At 46.0% G+C, this 16,745-nt stretch overlaps 1 protein-coding gene across 1 annotated transcript in view; it reads right to left on the bottom strand.

The window, feature by feature from the left end:
- The window catches only part of COL4A5 (collagen type IV alpha 5 chain), a 354,376-nt gene that overhangs the window by 215,394 nt on the left and 122,237 nt on the right, over window positions 1–16,745 (bottom strand). The window contains exon 2 of the mRNA XM_075323931.1: window positions 13,063–13,116. Coding sequence (XP_075180046.1) covers window positions 13,063–13,116 — 54 coding nt within the window. The remainder of the gene's footprint in view (window positions 1–13,062; window positions 13,117–16,745) is intronic.

Raw genomic sequence — 16,745 nt, 5'->3', positions numbered from 1 at the left:
AGGTGGCACAACAAAGTATTAACTTAAAGGGGATGAATAAATTTACACGTCCCACTTTTCTCTTATTTATTTTTTAAAAACGTTTAAAATAAGCAAGAAATTTCGTTCAACTGCACAATTGTGTCCCACTTGTTGTTGATTCTTCATCATAACATTAAAATTTTTATCTTTATGTTTGAAGGCTGAAATGTGGGAAAAGGTTGAAAAATTCAAGGGGACCGAAACTTTCGCAAGGCACTGTACCTGCTTTTTTATATATATATATATATATATATATATATATATATATATATCTCCATCACACTGTCAAAGAGATATGGGCGTATTTATTTAGTGCTAATTATTATGTTTTTTAGCAATGGGGCGTGGTTCAGAGACTTCTCAGGGGGGCGTGTCTTTAAGCTTCTTTGCATAAATTCCATTTTGGGCCACGCTACCTTGTTAAAGGGAATCTGTGGCGCCATTGCGGCTTCAGGCGCTACAGGGTACTGCACCCCCATTAGGGTGTAGTACTTATCTCGGGAAGGTTGATGCCGATATACACTTACACAAACATACAGTCAGTGGCTTGCTCTCCCCAATGGGGACTGGGTCAGGGTCGCATCACAGTAGGGGGTCACTACAGCGGTGGGTTTACAGGACGCCACCGCACCAGGGGCTCCCCAGATCCACTGGACTGGGGACTCAGGGTCAGGGAGAAGCAACCACCAGGGGGAGTCAGGAGCACACAGTGGGAAGAGCAGGTTGACCTAGTGAGAGTAGTGAACCAGCCGGTGGCAGCGGCTGGGGCAAAAGCTCAGAACACACAACACAGAGGAGAACAGCTTCAGGCACAGAGCAGAGCGGACGTTGCTTCAAGTTGTCTACCAACTCTGCAAGGGTCGCAGGGAATGGCTACAAACAGTCACCGGACCTGTCCCACGAGTCTGCAGCAAATAGCATATAGGATCCGGGGTTGAGGACCGGCCCCATAATGGAACTGCGCTATCAGGATACAGAATGGGAGACTTTACTGACACAGGGACCCTCAAGTGCTTCACTCCATGGGGGTCTGATACTTAGCACATGAAAAGGAGGAAAGGACTCACAGGCTGACACACATACCGGACATGACCTTTCACGGATCCGGGATTGGCTGGAACCCATCATGGCAGAGATCGGTACCCTGGGCAGCGCTTGAAAGACTTGTGAGTAAAAAGACCTGGAACAGTAGCCCCTCTCTCTGCCTCTCTTTTACCAGTGCCATCGCCCAGCGCTGCGGGGCCAACGGGGACTACCATCAGCCCCGCCATCCTCCCCAGAGTAATCCTGCTCTGCCTGTGGGGAGCGACACCATCCCGGCTGTACCCGACATCTGCCCCAGTGACAGACCTTGCAGTGGCGGCCCTCGTCCCTGGCCACATACCACAGGTGGCGTCACGATCGAAATAGACTTTCCTAACCTTCAAGTACTACCTCCATCCTCCCTACCACCCTCCAACTCTCCTTCCTGTATACCTCGGGGTAACGCAACCGGGCCAGGCCACCCTGTGACAACGCAGAGGATCTGCACCCCGACCCGGCAATGAGTAGGTTAACACATGAGGTGCTACAAATCTGTTACGAGGTTTTTGCTCCCCCATCTGAGAGAAGCATAATGTAGGGGCAGAGACCCTGATTCCAGTGATGTGTCATTTACTGAGCTGTTTGCTGTCATTTTGATAAAATCAATGTTTTCTGCTGCAGATCTAGCTGTTATACAGAGCTCATGAACATGCTGGACTACCTGGCAGCACGCCAAGTAGTCCTCTAATGATAATCTACTGCTGATTAATCAGTGATTCTATCAAAGCTATACTAGCAGCCCAGTAAGTGACACATCGCTGAAATCAGGATCTCTGCCCCTACATTATGCTTCTCTCAGATTAGGTGGCAAACACCTGGTAACAGATTCCCTTTAATGACTGTAAAGATTGTCACCTAATAAAAAGGCCATGATCTCTGGAACTGTATGGCGAACAGGGAAATGGTTAAAATTGAAAAAAAAATGAATACGCAGAAGAGCAACAGGAAAAAAAGAGGAGCAGACACTGGATGTTTCTTAAAGAGAACCTGTTATCAGGATCAGGCATGATAAACTAAAGCACGCAAAACCTAATAATCCCTCCACCGAGTATAGGCATATAACCCGTGGCGAGAAGAAGTCACCGAAAGAAACAAAGAAATAAAATATAACATTATTTTATTGAATAAATCGGTTAAAACACATGTAACAACAACACAGTGGTAATAAAAGGCAGGGAGATTCCCAGATTGTAGCAGCGGAAACAAATCCAAAGTGACAGTGCATATACAGAACCTTACATATTACCATACAACATACACATATAAAGAAAGTGCAAGAAGTGCTGTGCAAATATGCAAATAATACTAAAAATGTATGTTGATGGTTGAGGTAAGAGAAGATAGTAAGCTATATTGAGATATAATAGCATACCCACGGGGTGAGTATATAAGTAGGGGGAATGGAGTAGCCGAAAATCACCAAAGGAGATGGTAATGGCAGGCAAATCACTAGATAAATATACCTCAGTATGTAGGTCTGCGTGGTCCAAGTGGTCGGTGTGTCTGCTGCCGACCCCGACACGTGTTTCGTGACTTTCTCAGGGGGTGCTGGGTGGTTCTCTTAAAGAGAACCTGTTATCAGGATCAGGCATGATAAACTAAAGGTATGGGCATAAAGGCGCTGTTCGGCTGATTGCATCGGTACCTTCACTGTGTAAATCCGCAGCTTGGCTATTCTTTAATTACCATTAGAAGTTTTGGTGTAATGAGCTATTTCTGCATTGGAGCAGGACTGAGGGGCAGGACTGTGGGAAGGGTCTTCATCTCTAACATGGCCCCTCAGCTGCCTCTGGTGTAATATCTTCATGCTGTTTAAAAATGTTTGTGCCAGGCAGTGCTGTCCTTAGCCATGGGTGGCGCTTGCTCAGATCAATGTGGTTGCAGGCATCAGTAAAATGGCACTGATTTCAGCCCATGCACACATTAATCATCCGGCAGGCTTCAGGAAAGTGTTTTCTGGCTGTGCAGAGGAGCTCCGTGAATTTCATGAGCTTCCAGGTTCCCGGGCACAGCGTTTGATTCTCCGGCCTGGTGTGACATAGTCTATGTGATTTATAGTGCACAGGTGATGTCTCGCCGGCCCGGCTAATTATAAGTTGAGCCTGAAATTCGCAAATCTGCTGTCCATGGCCAGACAGCACCGATCTGGACTGAGGACTGGGCTTGTTTGAAGTGATTCAATCATCTCTACTCAGAAATAACTTTGCAAGGTTTTTTCAAGGTCTGAAGAAATGGGTATACAGAGAAATAAGGATAAAACAACTGGTGCTTCTGGTTTTTCTCTCCCCTGTGGTCTTCGGTCACCATCCCATCTACACAGAAACCACTGCAAGTTCATCACATGATTTTACTTCTCTTTTGAATAAAGGTTACTGGTTTAATCTACTTTTGATCCTCATGACAGTCAGTGTCAGGGTGTGCTTAAAGCCTCCGTTCTTAGTACTGGGAGTGGAGACTTGTAGATGCTCCAGGCACACCAGCATAACTGAAAGCTGGCAGCTCCTGGGAGGAACAAAGTTCATTTTCTCCCAAGTGCTGCAGTTTAATAGCACATAGTATACCAGCTGGTTGCCTTCATAGCGTTATTAATCTGCAGTTTAACTCTACATTTGCAGGCTAATAGCGTTATCAGACACGACAGGTTATCTTTAGGCTGTGTGCGCACGTTGCGTTTTTTCATGCGTTTCCGTAGCGTTTTGAGCTGCAGCGTTTTAATGCAAAATTGCATGCGTTTTGATTTCCAGGCAAAGTCTATGGAAAATATGGCTTTCTTGTGCGCACAATGCATTTAAAAACGTACGTCATGGATCGTGTGCCGGTAAGCCCCACCCCCTGCCGCCGGCTGTTATCAACAGCTGACATGTGTGCCTGCTAGCCATTAACCCCTTACATTTCGCTGCCAAAATCTTGTCAGCGATATGTATATGGGCGCCGCCATGACAGTTCACTTACCCCGCCCCCACCGGAAGTCACGTGACATGATCACGTGACTTTCAGCAGTTGCCATGGTAGCACAGGGTCATGTGATGACGCCTGTAGCTAACATGACTCACTTCCTCTCAATGCCGGAATACAGCCGGCATTGAAAGTGAAGCAGCAAATCTGCAGTTCTCAGCTCTGTAGCTGAGATCTGCAGATACTGCAGAGCGATTGGATTGCTGATCGCTAAAGCCCCCTAGGGAAACTAGTAAAGTAAAAAAAAAGTTTTAAAAAATTTAATAGAAAAACCTAAAAGTTCAAATCACCCCCCTTTCACCCCATTGAAAATTAAAGGGTTAAAAAAATACAAAATACACACATATTTGGTATCACCACGTTCAGAAACGCCCGATTTATCAAAATATAAAATCAATGAATCTGATCAGTAAACGGCGTAGTGGCAAAAAAATTCCAAACGCCAAAATTACGTTTTTTGGTCACCGCAAATTTTGCGCAAAATGCAATAACAGGCGATCAAAACGTAGCATCTGCACAAAAATGGTACCGTTAAAAACGTCAGGTCGAGACGCAAAAAATAAGCCATCACTGTGGCTCAGATCCTGAAAAATGAGAACGCTACAGGTTTTGGAAAATGGCGCAAAACGTGCGCCACGTTTTTTGGACAAGCTTGTGAATTTTTTTTAACCCCTTAGATACAAGGAAACCTATACATGTTTGGTGTCTACAAACTCGCACCGACCTGAGGCATCACCTAGATACCTCAGTTTTACCATATAGTGAACACAGTGAATAAAATATCCCAAAAACTATTGTACGATCACACTTTTTTTGCAATTTTTCTGCACTTGGAATTTTTTTGCCGTTTTCCAGTACACTATATGGTAAAACTTATGGTTTCGTTTAAAAGTACAACTCGTCCCGCAAAAAACAAGCCCTCATATGGCAAGATTGATGGAAAAATAAAAAAGTTACGCCTCTCGGAAGAAGGGGAGCAAAAAACAAAAACGCAAAAACGGAAAGTGCCCGGGGGCTGAAGGGGTTAAGTTACTTCAAATTTGTCAAAATCTCTGCGTTTGAAGAAGCAGCATGTCAATTGTTTTTGCCATTTTGGCTGCCTTTTGCTAACATTAAACTCAATGATAATTATCAAAACGCATCCTAAAAGAAAATCCTAGGGTTTTACATGCTTTTTTGATGCTTAACGCACGCTTTTTTGACAAAATCTAAGCATGCGTTTTTGACATTATTGTGAGGGCAAGCAGTTTCTAATTGCCCTCATATCCATTCTGACATTAAATAATGAGTGAAACAATACTGTTAGTTTATTTTGCACATAATTATTCAATTGCTATAATAATTGTCGGTAAATTATCATTATAGTGTATGATTTAAAGATTATTATTTTTATAAAAAAAAAATTCAATTTTTTACTACTATTTGAATGTTCAAACTTTATTTAGTTGTGTATTTGAGTTGAAAACGCATCTCAATGTAAACACTGAAACTGCATGTAAAACGCGGTCAAAACGCTATAAAAACGCATGCGTCTTTCCTGCGTTTATGTGGTCAAAACTAATTTTGACAATGACAATTTCTGCCAGAGGATGCGTTCATTTCTGCAAGTTACTGAACGCAACGTGCGCACATGGTCTTAAATGGTTAATAATAGCAATAGTAGCTCTGTTACAAGGCAGAGGAGCTCGCTCCATACCCTCGTAAACAGCATGGGATGTATATGTACAACAAGTCAGGAAGGGGTTGAAGGATTAAGGCTGCTTTACATGGTACGACCGATTGTGCAATTTCACAATCGATCGTACCCGCCCCCGTCCTTTTTGCGTCACGGGCAAATCGCTGCCCATGGCGCACAAAGTCTTTAACCCCCGTCACACATACTTACCTCTCGTGCGACCTCGCTGTTGGCGGCGAACGTCCACTTCCTGGAGTGGGAGGGACGTTCGGCATCACAGCGACGTCACACGGCTGCCGGCCAATGGAAGCGGAGGGGCGGAGATGAGCGGGACGTAAACATCCTGCCCACCTCCTTCCTTCACATAGCCGGCCGCGTGACGCAGGTGAGCTGCTGTTCATCGTTCCCGGGGTGTCACACGGAGCGGCGTGTGCTACCACGGAAACGATGAACAACTAAATTAAACGATATTATGGAACCTAGCGAGCAGTACACGACTCACGATTTGTGAGCGATACTGCGTCGCTAGGAGGTGTCACACAGGCCGGCATCGCCAGCGATGACGGATGTGCATCACAAAAACCGTGACCCCGACGATCTATCGCACGTTAGATTGTCTGGTGTAAAGCAGCCTTAAGAGAAGCTTGATTTAGATGGTTTTGTTTTGTATATGAGAACTATGGATGACACACTGATGCTGGAAACTAAAACAAGAACCAAAGATGGATGAAAATCAAATGTAACACACTGATGAAAAAAGGTCCATTTTTTCTAGTACGGAAAAATAAAACGGACATTTGAATGAGACCTAACTGCGAGGCGGTATTTCTGACAGACGGTAAAAGTCTTTACATAGCACAGCCTTAAGTAATCACTTCATCAAAAATGGAAGGCTTGTAAAATAAAACATGTTCTCGGCATGTTGTAACTGAGCACATGCCGGCTCCTGTCTGTGGATGACTTGATTCGCAGCATGGCAGCAATATCATGGAACCACCCAGTACCTGGAATCAACAAGCCTGGGTAATAGTGCATGTCTCCTGCCTGATTATGGACAAGTGACGTGTATAATTTGTAAAAATATATAATAATTAGATATATTACATATGCATTAAACTGAGTAGAATACCATTAAAATAATTTGCTGTCATATAATAACTCGCTTAATATTATTTACTATATTTTTGTACAGTTATAGAAGAAAGCCACAAACTCAGCTCTGCTACAATAAAGAGAATATATCACCTAAAGATTTTAAAACCAAATGTTTTAAAAAAAATAACAAAAATATATAATTTTTTCTACATTTTTTTATAGGTACAGTATTAGATTGGTTTTTTTTGCATTTTTTTTTTCTGTACATTATTATGAGGGGCAGCCATCTTGCCAGAGCTGCTGTTAAAAGCGGTTGTCCCCTTGTAGAAAATCTTGCTGTCTGTTATAAAAACAAAAACAAAGCGCACTTTACTCACCCTGCCCAGGTCCACCATCAGGTCGCTGCCACTGTTTCCAGTGTTGGTTATTGGCTGTTGTGCTGACAGAATTTCTGCAGCAAAAAGAAGCAACATGTCACTTCTTTTCCGCAGGTACCTGCGGTTTTGCCATTGATAAATGGTTAAAAACTGCAGGGACAAAATCGTGGCAAATCTGCACCAAAACCGCATGCGGATTTCGGGCACATTTTTTTGCTGCAGGTGCGGAATTCCGCCAGAGGGTGCATATTTTGCTTAAGAAACTCATCTACTTAGTGCACACAGACCCTTAAATGGGTATGGGAAGGTTGGGGAAAATAATTCATAGAAGAAAAATGAATGCCACCTTGATAGTAAAAATGGATCCCAAAAATGGTTGAAAATAAGATCCACCAAAAAATAGTTGAGCTTCTTGTATGAAATAATAAAAAAGATGGAAATTTGAATGAGGACTTAAAGGGAACCTGTTATGATGAAAATTGTATCGGATCTGCGGGCAGGATATTATAGAACAGAAGGAGAAGATTAGATTTATAAACATTTTAATTTGAAAACATTTCAGTAAACCTTGAGCTTTATTTATTGAAATCCCTGGTGTTTGTATGTAAATGAGTCCAGTGGGCGGTCCTATTAAGTGATTGACAGTCTTCCCTGTATGTATGCATGCAGATAGCTGTCAGTCACTGAGTAGAACTGCCCACTATAAAAGACGACTGAGAGGAGACTTAATATCTCAAGGGCTGGCCCACTGTAGAGGGATCAGCTCTAAACTCATTTGCACAAGGAAAGACTAAAAGTAATTGGATGAAATTCAAGGAGACACAGATTAAATATTAGAAAAAACCGTTTGACAGTGAGAATGATCAATGAGTGGAACAGACTGCCAATAGAGGTGGTGAGTTCTCCTTCAATGGAAATCTACAAAAACTCTGGACAGATATCTGTGTGTGATGATTTAATGAATCCTGCTTTGAGCAGGGGTTTGGACCAGATGACCCTGGAGGTCCCTTCCAACGCCAACATTCTATGATTCTAAAGGCTACTTTACACGCTGCGATATCGGTCCCGATATCGCTATCGTGGGTACCCGCCCCCATCTGTTGTGTGACACGGGCAAATCACTGCCCGTGCCGCACATCGCCCAGACCCGTCACACATACTTACCTGCCCGGCGACGTCGCTGTGACCGGCGAACCACCTCCTTTCTAAGGGGGCGGTCCGTGTGGCGTTACAGCGACGTCACTGAGCGGCCGCCCAATAGAAGAGGAGGGGCGGAGATGAGTGGCCGGAACATCCCGCCCACCTCCTTCCTCCCTCATAGCGGCCGGGAAGCAGGTAAGGAGAGGTTCCTCGTTCCTGCGGCGTCACACATAGCGATGTGTGCTGCCGCAGGAGCGAAGAACTACATCGTTACTGCTGCAGTAACGATAATGGAGAATGGACCCCCATGTCACCGATGAGTGATTTTGCACGTTTTTGCAACGATGCAAAATCGCTCATCGGTGTCACACGCAGCAACATCGCTAATGCGGCCGGATGTGCGTCACAAATTCCGTGACCCCAACGACTCCGCATTAGCGATGTCGCAGCGTGTAAAGCCCCCTTAAGGACTATTAGTGGCCATGATTGTTACATTTCTATCAAGTTATATTTTGAAAAAGTTAGAAAATATACAGAAAATGACAAGTTCAAACGGTTACGTCACAGTGCTGTGGCTGGCACAAGATGCTCATTAACAGCCGTGGTGCCAAAGCCAGAGTCATTGGGTGCATCCCACCTCGGCCTCTTTGAAGTCTCCTGACAATATCACAGCTTTGTTTGACTCCCTGCAGAAAAAACTTTTTTTTTTATTAAAGAAACAATTAAATGAGTAACTGTCTGTCGCTCATGCCTGTACAGTCTTTTTTTATCCTCCTGAATTGTTACTAGCCTGCGGGTAGCTGTGATTAAACATTTATAAAGCTGATTTGATCATTACTGGCAAAGTTGTATGCATGTGCTACTAACCTCAATAAGAGTGTGCCAAAGCTGCTATGGCAAAATCTCAAGTTTTGCTTATGCAGGTTATACAAGTTATGTTCACACTGTACTGTCATAGATACTGCCATGTAACTAGTACATTTTAATTACGCAGATATGTCGAAAATACCTGCATACCACAAACCAATCAGACTTACCAAAATCAGAAGATTTACAGGAAACATACACTACAGTTCAAAAGTTTAGGGTCACTTAGATATTTCCATATTTTTGAAAAGAAAGCACATTTTTTTTCAATGAAGCTAGAATTAAATTAAACAGAATTACACTCTATACATTAAGGTGGTAAATGATTATTCTAGCTGCAAACGTCTGGTTTTTAATGCAATATCTACATAGGTGTATAGAGGCCCATTTCCAACAACCACCACTCCAGTGTTCTAATGGTACATTGTTTTGCTACTGTGTTAGAAGGCCAATGGATGTTTAGAAATCCCTTGAAAACCCTTGTGCAAGTATGTTAGCACAGCTGAAAACAGTTTTGCTGATTAGAGAAGCTATAAAACTGACCTTCCTTTGAGCTAGTTGAGAATCTGGAGCATTAGATTTGTTGGTTTCATTAAACTCTCAAAATGGCTAGAAAAAGAGAACTTTCATGTGAAACTCGACAGTCTATTGTTGTTCATAGAAATGAAGGAAATTCCATGCGAGAAATTCCCAAGAAACTGAAGATTTCCTACAATGGTGTGTACTACTTCCTTCAGAGGAGAGCACACACAGGCTTTAACCAGAGTGGAAAGAGAAGTGGGAGGTCGCGCTATACAACTGCGCAACAAGACAAGTACATTAGAGTCTCTAGTTTGAGAAATCAACACCTCACAGGTCCTCAACTGGCAGCTTCATTAAATAGTACCCGCAAAACGCCAGTGTCCACGTGTACAGTGAAGAGGCGACTCCGGGATGCCAGCCTTCAGGGCAGAGTAGCAAAGAAAAAGCCATATCTGAGACTGGCTAATAAAAAGAAAAGATTAATATGGGCAAAAGAACACAGACATTGGACAGATGAAGATTGGAAAAAAGTGTTATGGACAGACAAATCGAAGTTTGAGGTGTTTGGCTCACAAAGAAAAACATTTGTGAGACGCAGAACTACTGAAAAGATGCTGGAAGAGTGCCTGACACCATCTGTCAAGCATGGTGGAGGTAAAGTGATGGTCTGCGGTTACTATGGTCCTGGTAAAGTGGGAGATTTGTACAAGGCAAAAGGGATTTTGAATAAGGAAGGCTATCACTCCATTTTGCAACGCCATACCCTGTGGACAGCACTTGATTGGAGCCAATTTCATCCTTCAACGGGACAATGACCCAAATTAAACCTCCAAAGTATGCATGAACTATTTAGGGAAGAAGCCGGCAGCTGGTATTCTATCTGTAATGGAGTGGCCAGCCCAGTCACCAGATCTCAACCCTATTGAGCTGTTGTGGGAGCAGCTTGACCGTATGGTATGCAAAAAGTGCCCATCCAGCCAATCCAACTTGTGGGAGGGGGGGAAGCATGGGGTGAAATATCTCCAATTTACCTCATCAAATTAACAACTAGAATGTCAAAGGTCTGCAAAGCTGGAATTGCTGCAAAGAAGCATTCTGTGCCGAAAGCAAAGTGTGAAGGAGAAAATTATTATTTCAAGTAAAAATCATTATTTCTAACCTCGTCACTGTCTGGACTATATTCTCTATTCATTATGCAACTCATTTGATAAATAAAAGTATGACTTTTCATGGAAAAGACAAAATTGTCTGGGTGACCCCAAACTTTTGAACTGTAGTATATAATCAGAAAATAACCAATTAACCCAATTTTTGTGTTAGATGTATTTTTTTTTCTTCCCTTTTTCATATCACAACTTTTATTAAAAATAAAAATTGGAAATATTACAATTATCACACTGGCTGTTTTAACATACTAATGTCCATTAGCCAAAATGAACAGAACCAGACCATATCTTTTGTGTTAAATCATTGACTGAGCATTTGCAGGGGGAGAGGTCGGGTGTCACATCGAGAATTGTGATTGGTGGATTTTGTGTTATCAGCTGTGTGCACAGGTGTTACCTGTCTTTTAGAATCCTGCCTCTGATGATAATGAAACAGCTGTAAAATCTTCTTGAAAGAACAGGAAGGATGAATTTAAAGGGAATCTGTCACCAGGATTTTCCCGTATGAGCTGCAGCCAACACCAGTGAGAACTTATATACAGCATTCCAGAATACTGTATATAAGAGCCCAGGCCGCTGTGTATAACATAAAAAACAATTTTATTATAATCACCTGAGGGGCGGTCTGGTCCGATGGGCATCACTGCTTTCGGTCCAGCACTTTCTCCATCTTGTATGATCACCGTCCTCCTGTCCAGCCCTATATGCATGACATGTCCTGCGTCATTCACACAGAGGTCTCCATTGCGCTCCTGTGCATGCACACTTTGATCTTCCAAGCTGAGGGCAGAGCACAGTACAGCAGTGTGCATGCACGGGGCCGGTCTTTGACCTTTTCTCACACCTGCACATTACAGTACTTTGCTTTGTCCTCAGCAGGTCAAATCAAACTGCGCCTGCGCAGGAGCGCAATGGAGGCCTCTCGGTGAATGATGCAGGACGCGTCATGTCGAAGGAGCTGAGCAGGAGGACGGTGATCTCACAAGAGGGAGGAGGCGCCGGACAGAGGGCAGCAAAACCCATCGGACTGGACCACCCACTAGGTGAGTATTATAAAGGTGTTTTTTACATTATACAGAGCGGCTTGGACTCTTATATACAGTCCTAGATGGTGGCCCAATTCTAGCACGTTGGGTATTCTAGAATATGTATGTAGTTTCTGTATCTCGTTGCTAAGGCCGCAGTCTGGTATCTAAGGGGCCTGCCCGCACCACTCCCTCAGCAACACCCACATCCAATCCCGAGGCAGATGAGCAGAGAGGCAGAATTAGACAATTATATATATGGATTCTGGAATTCTGTACATAAGAGCGCACTGGTGGTGGCCGCAGATTATGGCTAGGTTCGCACACTGCGTTTTTTTGACGCTGCGTTTTTGTGCGTTTTTGGCCGCTAAAAACGCAAAAAAACGCACCTGCGTCGAAAAAACGCATAAAAAAAACGCATGCGTTTTTACCGCGATTTGGTGCGTTTTTGGCTGCGTTTTGCTGCGTTTTTGATCTCTGCGTTTTGCTGCGTTTTTCCAATGCATTGCATGGGGGGAAAACGCAGAAAAACACAGGAAAGAATTGACATGTCCATTTTTTTTTTCAAGCTCAAAAACGCAGCTTAAAAAAACTGTTGTGTGCGAACAGCAAAATTGAAAACTCATAGACTTTGCTGGGGAAGCAAAGTCATGCAGTTTTGAGGCCAAAAACGCACCTGAAAAACGCGCAAAAACGCCGCGAAAAACGCACTGTGCGCACATAGCCTATAAGGGAAAAACCTGGTGACAGGTTCCTTTTAAAACAGCCCTAAAAGTTTGTGTGAAAATTGCAATATTTAAAAAAAAAATATATAAATAAATATATATTTATTTTATTATTATTATTTTTAAATAAAAATTGTGATAGAAAAAGGCAAATGTAAAAAAAAAAATACATGTAGCAGAAAATTATTATTTAAAAATGTAAAATTCTGGCAACGCATTCCCTTTAAGCAATCCCCTTGGTGCATTGAACACCCCCAAAATGAACACTTTATGGAATTGTTAGTAAAAGCACAGCAAAATAATGACCGATGGTAAGTATGCAAGCCAAGATAAATGGACCTTTTATAAGTCCCAGCAATTAAAATACTGTACATAGTACAGAAGACACAGGGCTAGCCAGATAAGACTTACCTTGTCTCCTTTCACGCCACTGCAGTCACATTTTGATGTACATCCCTGACAAGCCTGTGAAAAAAAAACAATCAATTATTTTTTTGCACTTTGCTAATAATTAGACATCAATTTGGAAAAGTGCATGTTACGCATGAAACACTACTGACACAGGTAGGCGTGGAATACGGCAATACAAGCACAGGCTGGCACCAGGGGTGTGTTGTTGTATTTGAGGATACCCTTTGAGTAGTATAATGTTTATTCATAGAGGTTTGTCTCAAAAATATACACAAAGAATTTATGCAACTGTGAAAGATTAAAGAGAACCTGTCAGGTGCAATATACAGCCAGGAGCACGAGCAGTTCTGTGTACATATTGCTAATTCCTGCCTAACCGTCCCTGTATATAGTAGCATAGATAAAGAGATTTTCAGAAAAAATATTTGTACAGATTCTTTATAATATGCTAATGAGGCCAGGGACTAGTCGTGAAGGCGTTAGTTACCTTAGCTAGTCGGCCCACATATCTGTCCACAGGTGCGTGCCAACATGCTAATGAATGTGCAGCATCAAAGGCAAAGTCGAGCTCACCTCTGCTGCCACCGCTGGATTTCGGCTCAGTGTGCATGATCAGGATCAGAACGTCCCCGGACTTCCGGTCATGTGCACTACACCAGTTTGAAGCCGGGCCGCGTACACCCAGCTTCATAGTGCACATGACTGGAAGTCCAGAACTTCTGATCATGCGCACTGAGCCAAAATCCAGTGGCAGCAAAGAGTGGTGAGAGCGACCATGTCTCTGATGCTGCACATTCATCAGCATATTCGCACGCCCACAGGGGCGTGCTAACATGCCAAATGGGCTGACTAGCCAAGGGAACTAACACCATTGGGACTAGTCCCTGCGCTCATTAGCATATCACCAAGGATCTTTAGAAATACTTTTTCTAAAGATCTTTATCTATGCTACTAGATACAGTTACGGTTAGGCAGGGATTAGCAATATGCACTCAGAACTGCTTGTGGTTCTGGCTGCATATTGCACCAGACAGGTTCCCTTTAAATGTAAGGACATGATTATTATCATTTATTATTACATGATGTGCACAAACTAATATGTCAAGGTAGTTCACAGAGCCAATAACTTGGAGGCATGATGTGAGTCGCAGCCCACTACATGCAAGGATTGATTAGTACCAGGGGCGTAACGATCGCGGTCGCAGAGGTCGCCACTGCGACCGGGCCCGCAGGGTTATAGGGGCCCGGCAGCCGCTCTGCAGAGCCGGCTGCCGGGCCCCTATGTGTAGTGCCGCTGTGTAGTGGCCGACTGCGCGACCGTTAGGGGGCCGGCCTGTGAGTCAGGGGGGCCCAGTGTCTGCAGGGGGGCAGAGGGGCCCCTGACCTGGAGAGGCCACCAGGCGTTCCTGACCTGCTGCAGAGGAGATGTGCTCCTGCACGGCAGACGGAAACCATCCCTACCAGGACCTGCGATGATGTCACGCCCATGTGACTGTGTGGGAGGAGACACAGGAGGCCGGGGAGAAAGCAGGAGAAGATACTTCGAACACATGAGTGGTAATGAGAAAAGAGGGGACATGAGGGGAGGGGCTGCATGGTGAGGGGGATATGAGGGCTGCAGACTGTGACAGAAGCATGTGAAGGGTGCAGAGTGTTTGAGAGGGGTAAGTTGGGGTACAGGCAGGGTGAGATATGTGGGCAGGGTGTGTGTGTGATATGGGGGTGCAGGCTGTATAGGGAGCAGGGTGTGTGACATATGGGGGCAGGGGCGTAACTACCGCAGTCGCAGGGGTCAGAAGGAGCAGAGAGGTACTTGTTTTTTTATTTTGCTGGCTGCATGACACATATAGGCCCGGGGAAGCTGCCTGCATGATACATGGAGGCCCTGGTGGGGCTGGCTGGCAGGCTGCATTACACATAGAAGCCCTGGGGGCTGGCTGCATGACACATGGAGGCCCTGGGGGGGGGGGCTGGCTGCATGACACATGGAGGCCCTGGGGGGGCTGGCTGCATGACACATGGAGGCCCTGGGGGGGCTGGCTGCATGACACATGGAGGCCCTGGGGGCTGGCTGCATGACACAGGGAGGCCCTGGGGGGGGGCTGGCTGCATGACACATGGAGGCCCTGGGGGGGATGGCTGCATGACACATGGAGGCCCTGGGGGGGATGGCTGCATGACACATGGAGGCCCTGGGGGGGATGGCTGCATGACACATGGAGGCCCTGGGGGGGCTGGCTGCATGACACATGGAGGCCCTGGGGGGGCTGGCTGCATGACACCTGGGGGGGGGCTGGCTGCATGACACATGGAGGCCCTGGGGGGGCTGGCTGCATGACACATGGAGGCCCTGGGGGCTGGCTGCATGACACAGGGAGGCCCTGGGGGGGCTGGCTGCATGACACATGGAGGCCCTGGGGGGGCTGGCTGCATGACACATGGAGGCCCTGGGGGCTGGCTGCATGACACAGGGAGGCCCTGGGGGGGGCTGGCTGCATGACACATGGAGGCCCTGGGGGGGATGGCTGCATGACACATGGAGGCCCTGGGGGGGATGGCTGCATGACACATGGAGGCCCTGGGGGGGATGGCTGCATGACACATGGAGGCCCTGGGGGGGGCTGGCTGCATGACACATGGAGGCCCTGGGGGGGCTGGCTGCATGACACATGGAGGCCCTGGGGGCTGGCTGCATGACACAGGGAGGCCCTGGGGGGGCTGGCTGCATGACACAGGGAGGCCCTGGGGGGGGGGCTGGCTGCATGACACATGGAGGCCCTGGGGGGGGCTGGCTGCATGACACATGGAGGCCCTGGGGGGGATGGCTGCATGACACATGGAGGCCCTGGGGGGGCTGGCTGCATGACACATGGAGGCCCTGGGGGGGGCTGGCTGCATGACACATGGAGGCCCTGGGGGTGCCGGCTGCATGACACATGGAGGTCCTGGGGAAGCCGGCTGCATGACACATGGAGGTCCTGGGGAAGCTGGCTGCATGACACATGGAGGCCCTGGGGGGGCTGGCTGCATGACACATGGAGACCCTGGAGGGGCTGGCTGCATGACGCATAGAGGCCCTGGGGGGGGCTGGCTGCATGACGCATAGAGGCCCTGGGGGGGGCTGGCTGCATGACGCATAGAGGCCCTGGGGGGGGCTGGCTGCATGACGCATAGAGGCCCTGGGGGGGCTGTCTGCATGACGCATAGAGGCCCTGGGGGGGCTGGCTGCATGACACATATAGGCCCGGGGGAAGCTGGCTGCATTACACATGGAGGCCCTGGTGGGGCTGGCTGCATGACACCTGGTGGGGCTGGCTGCATGACACATGGAGGCCCTGGTGGGACTGGCTGCATAATACATGGAGGCCTGGGGGTGTGGCTGCATGATACATGGAGGTCTATGGGACTGCATAATAAACATGAAGGACACCTTATACATAGACTATAGCAGCGCATTATACATGGAGGTCTATGGGGCTGCATTATAATACATATAGGACTATGGGGGCTACATTATAATATATGGAGGACTATGGAGGCTACCTTACACATGGTCTGTGGGGGTGCATTATAAAGCATGGGGGACTGTGGTGCAGTATAAAATATGGAGAACTATGGGAAATGCATTATAATACATGGAGGACTATGGGGGTGCATTCTAATATATAAAGGGTTATGTGGGA

This window comes from Anomaloglossus baeobatrachus, chromosome 9 (assembly GCF_048569485.1).
Source record: "Anomaloglossus baeobatrachus isolate aAnoBae1 chromosome 9, aAnoBae1.hap1, whole genome shotgun sequence".
In the NCBI taxonomy this organism is placed as follows: Eukaryota; Metazoa; Chordata; class Amphibia; order Anura; family Aromobatidae; genus Anomaloglossus; species Anomaloglossus baeobatrachus.
Note: the sequence above shows the minus strand (reverse complement) of the source record. Positions and strands in the feature narration are given on the sequence as shown.